General features: G+C 33.7%; 1 protein-coding gene across 1 annotated transcript in view; it reads right to left on the bottom strand.

The window, feature by feature from the left end:
* The window catches only part of LOC127847668 (E3 ubiquitin-protein ligase rnf213-alpha-like), a 31,428-nt gene that overhangs the window by 10,957 nt on the left and 6,070 nt on the right, over positions 1 to 14,401 (bottom strand). The window contains exons 6-21 of the mRNA XM_052379717.1: positions 12,448 to 12,636; positions 12,052 to 12,300; positions 9,837 to 9,954; positions 8,642 to 8,931; positions 8,283 to 8,403; positions 7,963 to 8,076; positions 6,848 to 6,952; positions 6,695 to 6,754; positions 6,303 to 6,494; positions 5,620 to 5,713; positions 5,242 to 5,276; positions 4,647 to 4,744; positions 1,699 to 1,843; positions 1,085 to 1,250; positions 874 to 971; positions 83 to 140 (exon numbers count right to left, since the gene is read on the bottom strand). Of these exons, the coding sequence (XP_052235677.1) occupies positions 83 to 140; positions 874 to 971; positions 1,085 to 1,250; positions 1,699 to 1,843; positions 4,647 to 4,744; positions 5,242 to 5,276; positions 5,620 to 5,713; positions 6,303 to 6,494; positions 6,695 to 6,754; positions 6,848 to 6,952; positions 7,963 to 8,076; positions 8,283 to 8,403; positions 8,642 to 8,931; positions 9,837 to 9,954; positions 12,052 to 12,300; positions 12,448 to 12,636 (2,132 nt within the window). The remainder of the gene's footprint in view (positions 1 to 82; positions 141 to 873; positions 972 to 1,084; positions 1,251 to 1,698; positions 1,844 to 4,646; positions 4,745 to 5,241; positions 5,277 to 5,619; positions 5,714 to 6,302; positions 6,495 to 6,694; positions 6,755 to 6,847; positions 6,953 to 7,962; positions 8,077 to 8,282; positions 8,404 to 8,641; positions 8,932 to 9,836; positions 9,955 to 12,051; positions 12,301 to 12,447; positions 12,637 to 14,401) is intronic.

The following is a 14,401-nucleotide window of genomic DNA, read 5'->3' on the forward strand; positions in this document are numbered from 1 at the left end:
ACATTAAACCATCGTTTGTAACGCATTACATTGTATTGCGGCTTGATCTAAATATACAAAGAAACTTAAACATTTTACTTACCTAAACGTTCGTCACTTGCAATAACATTAGAAAATGTTTTCAAATGTTGGTCGCGATTCTGAAAAAATAGAAGACGTTTAATCAATTTGCACTTGTTTCCCCATGTCGCCTGAATTTTTTCGTCCAGGGTTGGCGTACGCTTCATTTTAGCGGCCACATAATTCTGCCATGGAAGGAGAAGTTAAACAATTTTAAAACCCAATAAAACGATCTGATTATAATTTGTCTCCGCATTAGATGCATTTAAATATTGACACGTTCCTGTAGGCATTAATTAGCTGATTAATCGTATTCTCGTTGTGCAAGTGTTTGTACCATACTTTTGAAATATTTATCGATAACCTTCGATGTCATAATTAAAGTAAACACTATATTGGCGTCGTGTTGTGCCAAGTCCGACCTAACGGTCATCGAACCTCATTTTTGCAATACCATTCTTAATGAGTATCTAGTTCAAATCTAGGCCTACTATAAATCAGAGTGCAAGACCTTTTCACTAACACTATGTCTGTTTTGCGGCTCTTATGTAGGCATAACAAATGTGATTTAAGTCATTAACGCAATTTTATATTGCGGTAGCTACATCATACCAGTTACAATATGCTTTAAACTTCATATACCCGGGAAGTTGTTCTTTGTTGCTATTAATGCACATACGAGAGGATCCGGTTGGTCTTTTTTTCATGTAAGAGTATTTGTTGGTGTAATTTTAAAATCAAATTCTCTGTCTAAGTCTTGAATTTACCATGCGTATAATTTGTTTCAACTTACGAAAATATAAATATTCATACCGAAAACACGCCGTTCAATATACTGGCAGAAAACGCGTTTTCCCATTGTTTTCGAGCGGTTTTGGTTTGGAGTCTGTTGTAGGCATCAGTTTTGTTTTCTAAAAGTACAAACAATGATAGTCCACTCAAACCATATTCATGAGGACATAATCAGAGAACATATAGTTTATTTAGGTTATACACAATACAAAATAATGCGAAAACAACATACCTTTGTGCAACATTATTTCGTTTATAACACAGTGCATTAGTAAAACCACATCGTCAACGCTGCATTTAAGTATCGTCTGCAATTCTTCGAGGTTTGCATGTATGTGATCCATCAAAAAAACAGAAATTTCGAACTCGCCAACATTTGGGTGAATGATATCTTTAATCTGAAAACGTTTTAATAGACTTTAAATTCTATCGGAAAACGTATAACTTGTGACAGACAGACGGACGGACGGACGGACGGACGGACGGACGGACGGGCGGGCGGGCAGGCAGACAGACAGACAGACAGACAGACAGACAGACAGACAGACAGACAGACAGACAGACAGACAGACAGACAGACAGACAGACAGACAGACAGACAGACAGACAGACAGACAGACAGACAGACAGACAGACAGACAGACAGACAGACAGACAGACAGACAGACAGACAGACAGACAGACAGACAGACAGACAGACAGACAGACAGACAGACAAACAGTCAGACAGGCAGACAGACAGACAGACAGACAGACAGACAGGTTTTAAATAATAGCGAGTTTTGAGAAGTAATTTAACATTGCCTTGGCAGTAACAACTTCAACTTACGCATGTGTAAAACTTACCTGATCAACCGGTCCTAAGAACATAGCCATGTGAAGTATGAGCTTAATTGCTGAACAGTGCATTGGAATTAGGTCCCTTTCAGGTCGTGGAGACCCACCTTTATCCGCTTTTTGCAAAATATGCCCTTTCTGTGTTGAATCTTGACTGAAATTAAGGATATTAAACGGGAAAAAAATCAAAAAACAACGAAACGATAAAAGAACCACGAAAAACTAAGCTTAAAAATTTACAATTATCAACCATGTTTAAATAAACTCAATATCTTAAAAAATGAAATATTATCAGAAAAAAGATATTTTATCGGCTATATTCACTTTTTTGCTAATCTACAGATTAATTGACGATTTAAATACAGTTAAATAAATAAAAGCACCATGATTTTGCTCGAGCACATAAGTCAAATTTCGTAAAAACAGATTTTATTAAGAGCTAGGTTAGAACTAAAAAATATAACTCCAAATAACAATAAGATTGTGTTTAGAAAAACTAAGTGTACCTACATAAAATAATAATGAAATAATGAAATACTTGGATAATATCTTACTCGAAACTGATACTTTCCAACTATGATTCACTTTGAACAAGAGGTAATTTAGCGGAAGATGTGAACATTAAGACGACATATTCCGCCGTATCACAATAGATCGCAATTAAAGAACAAGTTAAACCCATTAACCAGACACCACAATATTAATCCATTCTTTTTATAACCGCACAGCCTAGAAGGCGCTAGATCGCTAAGCCATACATGTTTTAAACATGTGCATACAGAGAATGTTTTATCTTGCAAAACGTTTTCCCTGTAAAAGGCAAGACACAGTACACAGTGTACTAAAGTACACAGCCATCTTTGTAATAACCACGAAGATGTATGAACGCAATCGTAGTTTGCTGATTGCAAGAAAAAACAAATGGTAGAATAATTACGACTGCTGTTGGCGCTAGTTTGTTTCCTGTATTTTAAAGAATGTGTTCAAAAAAAAAAAACGTATTGCAAAATCAACGTTATGTTACGTAAAATGTTTACAAATTGACTGTGCGCAGACATTTGTAGACAATGGATTAAATACTAAAATTTCAAATACAATCAGTTTAGTTGAGGGCTTTACCTTGAGCCCGGATGACTGATCAATGCGTTTCGCTAATCATCACAATTACCTTTACAAATTACATTGTTAAACAGTTTCCATAGAAACAGTCAACGTGTTTAGACGATAAGGAAATGGAGGTTCAAACGTATGTATTTTAAAGTTTGACATTTACCTTAAGCCTGCGTGACTGATTCATATTTCCTGAAACTCGTATTTATGTCCTAAACATTGAGCAAGGATTCATGAAAATCAATGTAATGATAAATGCGATATCGAGCGGATACGAATAAAAAGGCTCACATTTTTTACCTTCAGTTGTGAAAGCTATTGACGTGCCATACCCTACTCATTTATCCAATGTTTTGTTTTTGTGCAAATGAATGCACCCTTACAAAAAACACTTTCTGTAGAATCATTCACGTTAGGAAGCGTTTAAAAATGTACCTGAAATTTTCAGCTGCGAATTCAATGACTTATATTCAAGTTTAGCGTAGACTTGTGCAACAGAAAGAAAGCAATCTGCTTCGACGAAGCATGCGTGGACTCAACATTTTCGTTACCGGACAGCTGAATGCTTGCTCACCTTCGGGTTTTATTTCATTTTCAATGAACCAAAATTTTTATCATCTTCTATATTGTCGCATCTTCAATAAATGATTATGTGATCAAAATAGTTATTTTTACGAAACCAATAAAATTGCTTTGAACACAATAAATAATGTTATTATTATCAATAGAAATTCACCGGCTGGAACAGTTGTTATTACACTGGCGTGTCAAACGACAACCAAGAGAGAGTATACCCGACCCATTTTGCAGTCAGAATATGTCATGTGCGCATGACAAGCTAGCACATCACAATAATTTAGTGATATTTGTAATAAAGATTAAAAGGGTCTAACACTTCAATTTTGAAGGTCGATATTAAACGCGTCCTAGCCTAATTCCGATTACAAAATACATCCAATCATTAAGTATTGTAATGTGCTTGCAAAGAGAAAACATTTTCAAACGTAATTGTTTTAAATATAGTCCGACGGATACCTTAAAAATAACAAAATATCTGTAAGAAGATTATCCTTTAATTTTTCACTATATTAAATCGCAGACGATTCGGTTTTAAAAGAAACACATCCGGCCATACAAACGTACCTGTGTAAACAGTAACAACTATGCATCCGATGTATTCAAATAGAACTCGCATGCGCAGCTAAACTGTTTTTACACACATAGAACAATTAACAATCACTTGAAAACGGATTTGCATTTACGTTTTTCAATTACGCTGTCAAATGTATTGATAAGTTGAGCACGCTATGAAATCATTTTGGAGTTTTGTTTATACTTTATTAGCAAACAAAACACATGCTTGTGTTTCTGTTACATACTATTTTAGTTACAACCTATCCTTTTCTGACGTTTTGAAGTTTGACCCAATCAATAACATTTTTTATTCCTATTATATGTACCAGTATACCTTTATTCTTATTTTATTTCGGCTTTATCATTAATTTCACATTTTGTTTCCTAAGTTGTGTTAAATGTTTACTCAGGAACGCACTTGGTAACGCCTAATTATCGTTCAAACGAAATTCTAAATAGATTGTACATATTTATAATAATTTAGTTTTTAGCTTGACAATTTATATGACGCATTGTGACCTACAACATTTAATAAAATGCACTTATTAAAAATAACATAACAGAATGCAAATGAATGATGGCATAGTTAGGTTACCAATTTGCCAGTTTGATTAAACACACTTTAACTTCTTAGCTGTCAAATGTTCATTACAACCAACAAACAAAGCGATGACCCTCTCCAAACCTGGTACCCTTTCAAGAGATGTACAAACCCAGTATAAAGATCGTTCCCTTTGACAGGTTTATGGAGTTGGCCGCCTATTTCGGCCTTACATTCCGGACATTTCGCCTTTACCCAGGGGCGACCACACTGTCAACAAATAGCATTCAATAACATTGAAAAAAAACAACACATTGCATAACAGTAAAACCAATCTTGTGTTTGCCAATTTTGTTTGCAATATATCATTTGTAAAGGCAAATTCCTTAAAATATAACTAAATGCGTCTTATTTGGCAGTAATGCTCATATTTCACTGAAAGATATGTTGCTCTGTTTAATATTATTTACTGAAATAAATCATGAATCTTCGAAACAAAACATAGTGGGGTTGAACTTGAATTAGGGCTAATGGACGTACGAACAGAAATGAATGTACGTATTGGTGTATTTTTATTGTTATAAGCATTGGATTAAATTTGAAAATGGGGTTAACGTGGCGTTTATTTAATGTTGTTTGATGATTCATTCTAAATCTTAGATAGTACCATCGATCTAATCTACAGTTTCAGTTGTAATCGATGTTTAATGAACCGTTGAGATTTTATTTATATGCTTCAATGTAGAAAGAACATTACGTTTACTTACATTCCCAATCGTATACCGATGACCATTTGGACAAACTGAAGGATAAGTGGAGAGCCAAGTGTTTAAAGCGGAATAATAAGTGCTTAGGTAACGAATGACATTACCTAGTTCATACATATTTTGGGAATTACAAACAAATGATGAAAATTACAATAAAAAGAATCATCATCTGAATAGAAGACGTTATAGTGTAGTATATTTGAATTGTTCAAAATAAAAAACACAAAAATAAATAATTGCATTTAAATATATCAAGTTATGGTAAAAAATTTGTAAATAAAACAAAAGAAATAAAAGACCATACACGACAACAACAAGACATAAATTATCATTCACTTACCATAGACCAGCAGATTTTCGTTGTTATCATTCACTTACCATAGACCAGCAGATTTTCGTTGTTTGTTGTCGCAAGTAAAACATCGCGTATCTCTTCCAAAGTATCTTCAGGCATTGTTGGCAAAAACATGCTCTAAAATAATAAGAACAATTTAAACAAACCAGTTGAAAAACAAAATATGTTCATACGATGAGTCTGTGAGGTATGGCGAAAAACAAATCCCAAATAGACTCGGTCAAAGTTAGAGTTTTCCAAAGATGTAATGCAAGCCATTTGGTTAGAATTTATTTTTTTAAACTTAGTATATTAAATTAATATGTTATAATAAACTTAAGTACGTGTTCATCATTATGCACTGCAATACACTATTTCTTAGGTTAACATGGGTTAGCGTTAATGAATAACTGTCAATTGTGCCAAACAATAAAGCAAAAGGATCAAAATAGATTAACAAAAATAAGAAGTATTTGAAGTATTAAAGAGTAGAATTCGTATATTTTGAAAATTACTCTTTATCAATAAACTCTCCGGTTTATGAAATAACTGTTTGGACGCTGCCTTATTATTAACTAGCAATGAAATAAAAATGAAGAGAGCAATCAGTGTATACCAAATTATAAAAAGATTGGATAAGACAAACATATCCGATATCTTTGAAAAGATTTTAACATAAACCCTTTCAATAGTATTTATTAGGTATAAATATAATATTGGACTGTACCGTTATAATTTTATCCCCTGTCATTAAAGCAATAAAGGGTCCGGCAATTTGGGAGCCTTGGTCCATGTTTGACATCACTATTTTCAGGTGGGTCATCAAACATTGAACGCTTTGATGTAATAAGTCGCTTCCGGGAGCGAGTACGAGAAAATCAGGCTGAAGATCGTTCTTTGTCAGATTCATGATTAAATCCTAGAAAGCAAGCCACACTTCACTCAACCAAAATTGCTGATAATGCATAACTTGTAGTTTAGAGATTATATTATTGTATCAATGTATTTAGTTTTTTTGTGTTACAGGTATTCCAATTTGATGAATATACCCATGTAAGCTTATTAAAAAGATAATAAGGCGTAATAAAAGAAAAATATAAATATATTGAGCACAAATACCTTGTTCGATTTATTGATCAAACTGTTCTGTTGAATTGATTCTGTAAGCGTCTTCAAATTCTAAAATAGAAAATAATTATTCAATGTCAGTTTTACAATTCCCAGTTAATTTATACTGTATTGACTCTTACGTGAAAAGAGCAAACATCTTACCTGACTTGACAGAGGCTCCAATGAACACAATAATGCACCCGCTATTTCACGATGTATTGCCAAACAGAGATACGTTTCGTAGTGTTCTTTGTTGTCAAACAGGCACTATAAATCATAACAAAAAAAAGATTTTTAATGATACTAATAGAGACTCTTATTTTACTGGATTTGTGAGTTCATACGGATGAAAAGAACAAGATTCAGAGTTTGAAAACAAGCACAACCAATTTCTGTATTACTCGACATGAAAAGATGCCCAATAATCTATAAATTGGCTAACAAAATCGTTACTTGAAAACCAGTACGTTTTTCACGTTCCGAAATTCCAAAATTCGCGTTTATACTATTAACTAAATTGAACATTAAAACATGCTTTAAACATGTTTTTTAGTATAAAAATTACACTTAATGTGTATAGATTCGATACATTACGTCTGACATCTACAGGTGACATTAATCTCTAAATATATGGGCTGGGCGAAACATGCCGCTCAAGTATTGTGATCAATAATTAATCAATAATTAATCCATTAGTTGCCATTGTACCTGTGGCATTCAACTTTGAAACTCTAAGATTCTTGATATCAAAACACAACAACTGGCAATTTTTCATGATAATTTGAAGTAATATCTTTAAAATTAAACCATTTTAAATAATAGTGCACATACAAAAACATGTAATTCGATTTTGAACGTTATGTGATCAATGCTGGACACATTACGAAGTGAAGCTAGTATGAAGATATGTTCAAACGTTCAAGGATTGACATGGGGCGTTATAAGGCGGTTACTCAAGCTTAAATTTCACTAATTTAAGATTTGTTGCGGTATATACACAAAACGTCGGTATGGTAAGGGCTATCATAATCTAACATACGCTTTTGAAATAAGTGTTATTTTCACAGCGATTTTAAGAAAATGTGCGATAAGAAGGATACAGATATACGTATCCAGAAATAAACAAATTAAAAAGCTAAAACAAAATTGTAGTTTTGTTACAAAACATACGCACGAACACACAAAACCATTGACATATGCTAGACATATCGCTGATATTCGGAAACATATATAGTATCACAATTCTCTGAGGTAGACTGTTTTAATTTTAAACTTACCTGTATGATTGTTTGCATATTTAGGACATTGTCACCAATCACTACTCGTGTAATGGCTTCTCGCAGACCAATGTATGATTTACCACACACAATGTAATTGTCAGCTACTACCAACTGAATTAAATATAATATAACATGATACAAAATATATACGCTTACTGCATTATTACATCATTGGGAAACGTAGTATGCATGCGACAGTTGAAATCGATGCGCATTTGTAAGAGCATTACATAATAGGATAAGTCTTCTAATGGCAAATAAACGTGTGGACAATTGTTTTTGTACTTGAAATAGGTAAACATGTTAATATGCGTTACCTGATTTGTTGTAAAACTGTCCCCAAACGCAACCCAGCTTAAACTGTCTTCCATGCAATTTGAGAGGTATTTATATACTTCTACACCATACCGACGGCATATGAGCTTGACGAGATATATTCTGCATCGGTAAATGTGTATACTACATATTATGAATTTGAAAGTTTACTTATATGAAAATATCGTTTCTACAAACAATTATGTCATTATTTCGTTCTAGAGAAGACTTGAAATTACGCAAACGCGGATTTGAACACGTTTTCAAGAGCTTCGTTTGATTGCTTTAGCAATTCATATGCACGTTATCAGTTGCTTTATGTAGCGTTTATTTTTCAAATTGTTAAAATAAATCAAAATACTTAGGCCATTTTGATTCTGTTTCTTCGCACAGCGTTCTGGCAGCTTTGATTATATCGTTGTCTTTATTGCTGATTTCGTGTACATCGCATTTGCTCTTTGTGATTTTGAATAAACAGCGAGCCGCTATTTTCAAGCACGCCCTTGTGCTCGCAACACAGTATAGTTGATCAGTGAACTCGATTTCTGAAGATTTCTGTGCATTGTGTATCACTCGTATCTTTTCAGTTGCTTTATAAACCTTATCAAAATTCAACCGGTCGTCCTTTTGAAACTGCTGTAGCATAATATCCTGAAAACACATTATGGAAGCGTATTAATTACACCTGCGATTTTAGTAAGTGCTTTGGTTAGACGTCGGCTGTTGTCCGAATTAAACAGAACGTTTAGGATTTGATCGTTGTGTAAAGAGCTTTCCAGAGACTTTCACAAAATGTGATTGCACACTTTTTATCGTAGTAGTTTAAAATGTGCTTAAAGCTTTTTTATTACCTTGATACTTACGCATAATGCACATCCAGAAGACGAAAGAAAGCCATAAAAACTAGTACTAGTATACACTTGCGATTGCTGAGTTTTCTTTAATTGAAAAATCAAAGATAGATTTTGGCGTTCATCGAACCCGGGTCATTTAACAGCAAAATCATACGCGCTGTGACTGATTGATACACAGTTTAGTAGTACCTTACTGCGCACTTTCAGAGCTCTTGTAGCAATGCAAGTATTTTCCAAATGACCTAAGAACAATCTTCAAACCGCTCCAGAGATTCAACCTATTTTAAATTTATAACGGTTTTCTTATTTGAAGGTATTTTTCTCGTTCGGACACGATTGGTACTTTTTTGAAAATACATGACATTTTAAAATGTGTGCTTTCTGCTGAAATTCCTCAGTGCTTCATATGACATAACGCATTTTTATCAAAGTAAACACCAATTTCTATAAGCTCATTGAACAAAAATGTTATAAAATATTAAGTAATAATTACTGTAAAGACCTTACCAACACGTTTTAACAAAGCTTGTATAGCAAGAGGCTTCGCAAAAACAAATTATGAATGTGAAATGTGATACAGTAAACAACAATTCTTGAAACTCAACACGTTCGACAATCTCAAAAGAAACTGAAATAAAATCTTATACTCGTACAAAGTCATTTGTAAATGCGCACATGGCAAGGGTGTAAAATTTAACGTACCTCCCAACAGTTTATTATCAAAAGATACATGCCAACTACATCGATCGGACTGGTGGAACCAGCACTTTTAATCTGTTCTAAATGACGTTTTAGGTACCCAAGAATGTAGCTTTCATCGCTGTAACAAAAATTAAATTTTAACATTAACTAGAGCTTTGTCACAGACGTGACGTATACCCCCACATGCTGCATTGACACAGAATATTTTGCATGCTGTCTTCACAAAACAAGAGAAGCTTATTTATGGCGATTCTTAAGAATTATTATGCCATTATCATTTATGGCCATTTTGACCTTTGAACTTTTGTATGCTTTTGCATGACACGCCGTCAAATGACTGTGAACAAAGATAATGTACAGAGTCATTTTAAAATCTCACAAGAATGTCATAGTTATGGCCCGGACAAAATCATTTATGGCCATTTTTGACATTTAAACTCAAAGAGTGACCTTTACGTTGTAGATATCGACGTAATCCTTTTGCATGACACACTATCCAATGATGGTGAACAAATGTGCCAACTGATTTTAAAATCTCACAATGAACGACATAGTTATGGCCCGGACAAGCTTATTAATGGCCATTTTGACCTTTGAACTCAAGGTGTGACCTTGGCCTTGGAGATATCAACGTAATTCTTTCGTATGACACACCAATCAATGATGGTGAACACATGTCTTAAATGATTTTTAAATATCACAATGAACGACATAGTTATGGCTCGAACAAGCTCATTTATGGCCATTGTTGACCTTCGAACTCAAAGTTTGACCTTGACCATGGAGATATCGACGTAATACTTTCGCATGACAAATGTGCCAAATAATTTTAAAGTCTCACAATAAATGAGCAAGTTATGGCCCGGACAAGCTCATTTATGGGAAACTCCAAGTGTGACCTTGACCTTTTAGAAATCGACTTACTTCTTTCGCATGACACACCGTCCCATGATGGTTAACAAATGAACCAAGTCATTTTAAAATCTAACGATAAATGACATAGTTATGGTCTAGACAAACTTACGGTTTAAAGCGCACTTAGTGACCCCGTGACCTTGTTTTTGACTCGGCATGACCCATATTCAAAATTGACCTAGACATCATCTAGATACAACTTCTGAACAAGTTTGGTGAAGATCGGATGAAATTTTCGGGACAAACAGATCGACCGACAGACCGATAGACTTACCGACAGACCGACAAAGTGACTCCTATATAGTCCCCATTACCAATGGTAATATGGGTATAATAAAATATTCCCCGCTTCTATATTTGCTTAGACGTCGTATCTCTCGAACTAATTATATTAAAATGATGTGTTTAATTGAAAATCATTCACCAACACAACTCTCCGTTTTTATAGTTTAAAAAGTTAAATTTCCTAATGTTATTCAATGTCGCTCCTTTGGCATAACCTATATCGTAATAAACAGTTCTTATTCTTTAAATATTCTTCTAAAGCGGCGATCATATAATTAATTTTGTCCTAAAGTTTGGTGTATTAATATATGTTATTCATTACGCACTTCCCCCCTTAACTAATTGATGCTGGGCTAAGTGTAACTTTTGACGTGCCTTTTAAATTATTTAAACCCCAATACTTTGTTCTGAAAATAAGTTTTAATAAATTGACAACATAGAAACAAATTATTTCAGATTTGCAAATGTTCGATGTAATTATGGTTTTTTTTTCTTGCAAGGAATTACTTATACTCAACAATACCATGCTCTAAAATATCCAATATATGCATCTTCTGACGATTTAAAAATACGAAAATTATTAAGCATTACAAACGCAAAACGATAAAATAATTTGGAGAGGTCTGTTGTTATCGTTCAACTTTTTAAAATTTCGATGATTGCTTATATAAAGTATAAAATACCTCTCTGATTATATCAGCACGGATTGCCGAGTGGTTAAAGCGATTGACTTTTACTCCAAGGGTTAGTGGATCGAGATCAGATGTGGGGATTACTTTTTTATTTCTTTACGTGTATTCTTGTTTTTACTCACTAAATTCCATTGTTTACATTTACCAATTTCAAACATTTAATGAAAAACTTCGAAACATCCCAAAATCTGTGACAAGTCACTTTATTCCAATTTTCTTTAAACGCATGTACTTGTGTAGGCGTTAACTTTAGTTATTACGTTTTTAATGCAGACAGGTATTTATTCTTTCAGAACATTGTCATAACATTATATACTAAATACCTTGTTCGTAGCAAAAGCTGCAGAAGCAAAGATCTGAAAATAGGATTAGGATCAAGTCCAGTTTCAAATAAATTCAAGCTTTTGGTGAATATTTGCCCAGCTTTTGATATGTATGCGACATATCCAAGTAGCTTCTCAACAACCTCCCTTGAAGGAGGAAAATTATCCTTAAAACACAATTGAGTCAAGATCTCGATAAAAAAGGTGTTGCAGCGTTGTTGGTACTTCTCCAGCTTTTCGTTGCCAATTCTGAAAACATATCATCAAACATAGAACAGTTTAGCTGGTAAACAAGCATTGTTTCTATAACATTTAAACTTCAATGATCAATTTGCAAATAAATCATTTCTTTAGTATACTATATTTTTGTTAAAATATCAAATAATGTTTGAGTACTTCTTTTTGATGTCTTTTATAGCTTTCCATTCCTTCCCTAAATCTTCGTGACATTTTGGACAACTCGTATCTTTATTTGCTTTCATTTCTCGGAAGCAAGTTTCGCATACAGCATGCATTTTTGAACAAGGAAGCGAGAGTGGAACACTTGTAAAGTCCGCTTCACAGAGGTCGCACTTCACCTGTGAACTACAAACAAAACATATTTTATAAATTAATATACAAAGAAGTGATGTAAATAACTAGTTTTTCTTTAAATTCAGAGCAATGTGTTATTTGCAGTGTGTAGAGTAGCCATGTATGACGTTGTGTGTTCGAATACAAATTCTAAATGTATGCTTCATTTTGTGTATCGACCACATAAACATTTCCTCATTAATGCGTATCTTTTGCCATGGCAGAACGTCCTGAGTTTCGAATATGCTTGAAAAAGTCAGCGTTTGGTATTTTCAATCGAATTGTTTGGCCAATTATCATATTGTAAAATATCTATGAAATTGACATTTTTTGCTATACCTAGTCGTCAAATTAATTAACACAGACGCTTCAACAATCGAAAGTAAAACATCTAACCGGTTCAATTATTACATTTGATATCACACGGTATTCTCTAATAAACCGGACTTGTATCCTTTCAGCAACTGAGTGTTGTTGACTGCGACATGTTGATTGTCGCTTTTGGTTTTTATAAATCAAAAAGTAATTAGAATAGAGTCGAAATGGCGACTTTACCACGTCATGTGATTTAGATTGTGTCACCACGGTGAACAGCTCTGTAGATGTTAAGTGCATTAAGTCCGTCATGAATTGAGCGGACTTTTTTCTCCAATATCTAAACTTACACAACAAATGGGATGAACTAACAAGTGATGCCCCTTTTTATATAATAGTGGAATGATACGATACTGTGGTTACGACTAGGTAATGTGTCATCAATCTTAAAATCATCTACTATGGCTTTCAACATTTAATTTACCAAGAAATATTAAATGAATTTGCTGGTCAGATATTAAACCATTAAGTGTTGCAAAAAGAATGATATGTTGAATATATACATATATGATTGTTAAACTTTGTCAAAATGAGTTCTGGTTCAATGCAGGCTCCGCAGCCTGTTGTATTATTTGAAACTGTGAATATCGACAGAAGCCAAATAATTGAATTGCTTCTGTTGTACATGTAAAAGTGATTTATTTCTTCCTTGGTGTCGATTACATATTTATGAAGTCTATATGTTTTTGAAAGATGGTAAGGTAAAATGGCACTGAACCATTTGCAATATACGAACGCCGTAGAAACGCGTAGCAATCTTTGAGGAAAGGTCATGGCTAAAGAAGAAACCTGAAGAAACGCCGTGGAAATGAAAAGGACGCATGTTTGGTGTTGTAAGATCGAGAAATGAAATTAAAATGAAAACAACGAAGAAAAGCTATTCACACAAAGGCAGGTCAACAAAGACCTGCTATGTTGTGATATATTCCAAAGCGATTTATTTAAAGTAAGAACGAATTCTTAGTCGTAGCGTCTCTGTGTGGTTCATATGTCAGTCATATGCGTTTCAATATCTGTCGTTGAATCTACACCAATCGGGGATTAATAGTTTTCCGGCCGCGTTGGACATTCATCAATGACTAACTTAGTGTTATTTTATGTCATTTATGTATGTCATCGATACTACACCATATTTGCTCTGAATATGTTTAGAGATGTCTCCACAGAGATTGGGCCAGATGCTATGAAAGGGAAAGACCGCCAATATTATTTATCACCAGAAATGTTGCACGTGATGAGTATTCAGCTGATATGTTCCATGTTGCAATTATACATACATGTTAAATAATATCCGTTCAAATAAACAATGTTTGATATTTAATGTTTCAATTTTCAACACTGTTAATTTTTAAGGTGGAGACATCTCAAATGTTCATCTCTGCATTGTCCAATTAAAACTGTT

Source organism: Dreissena polymorpha, chromosome 10, assembly GCF_020536995.1.
Source record: "Dreissena polymorpha isolate Duluth1 chromosome 10, UMN_Dpol_1.0, whole genome shotgun sequence".
In the NCBI taxonomy this organism is placed as follows: Eukaryota; Metazoa; Mollusca; class Bivalvia; order Myida; family Dreissenidae; genus Dreissena; species Dreissena polymorpha.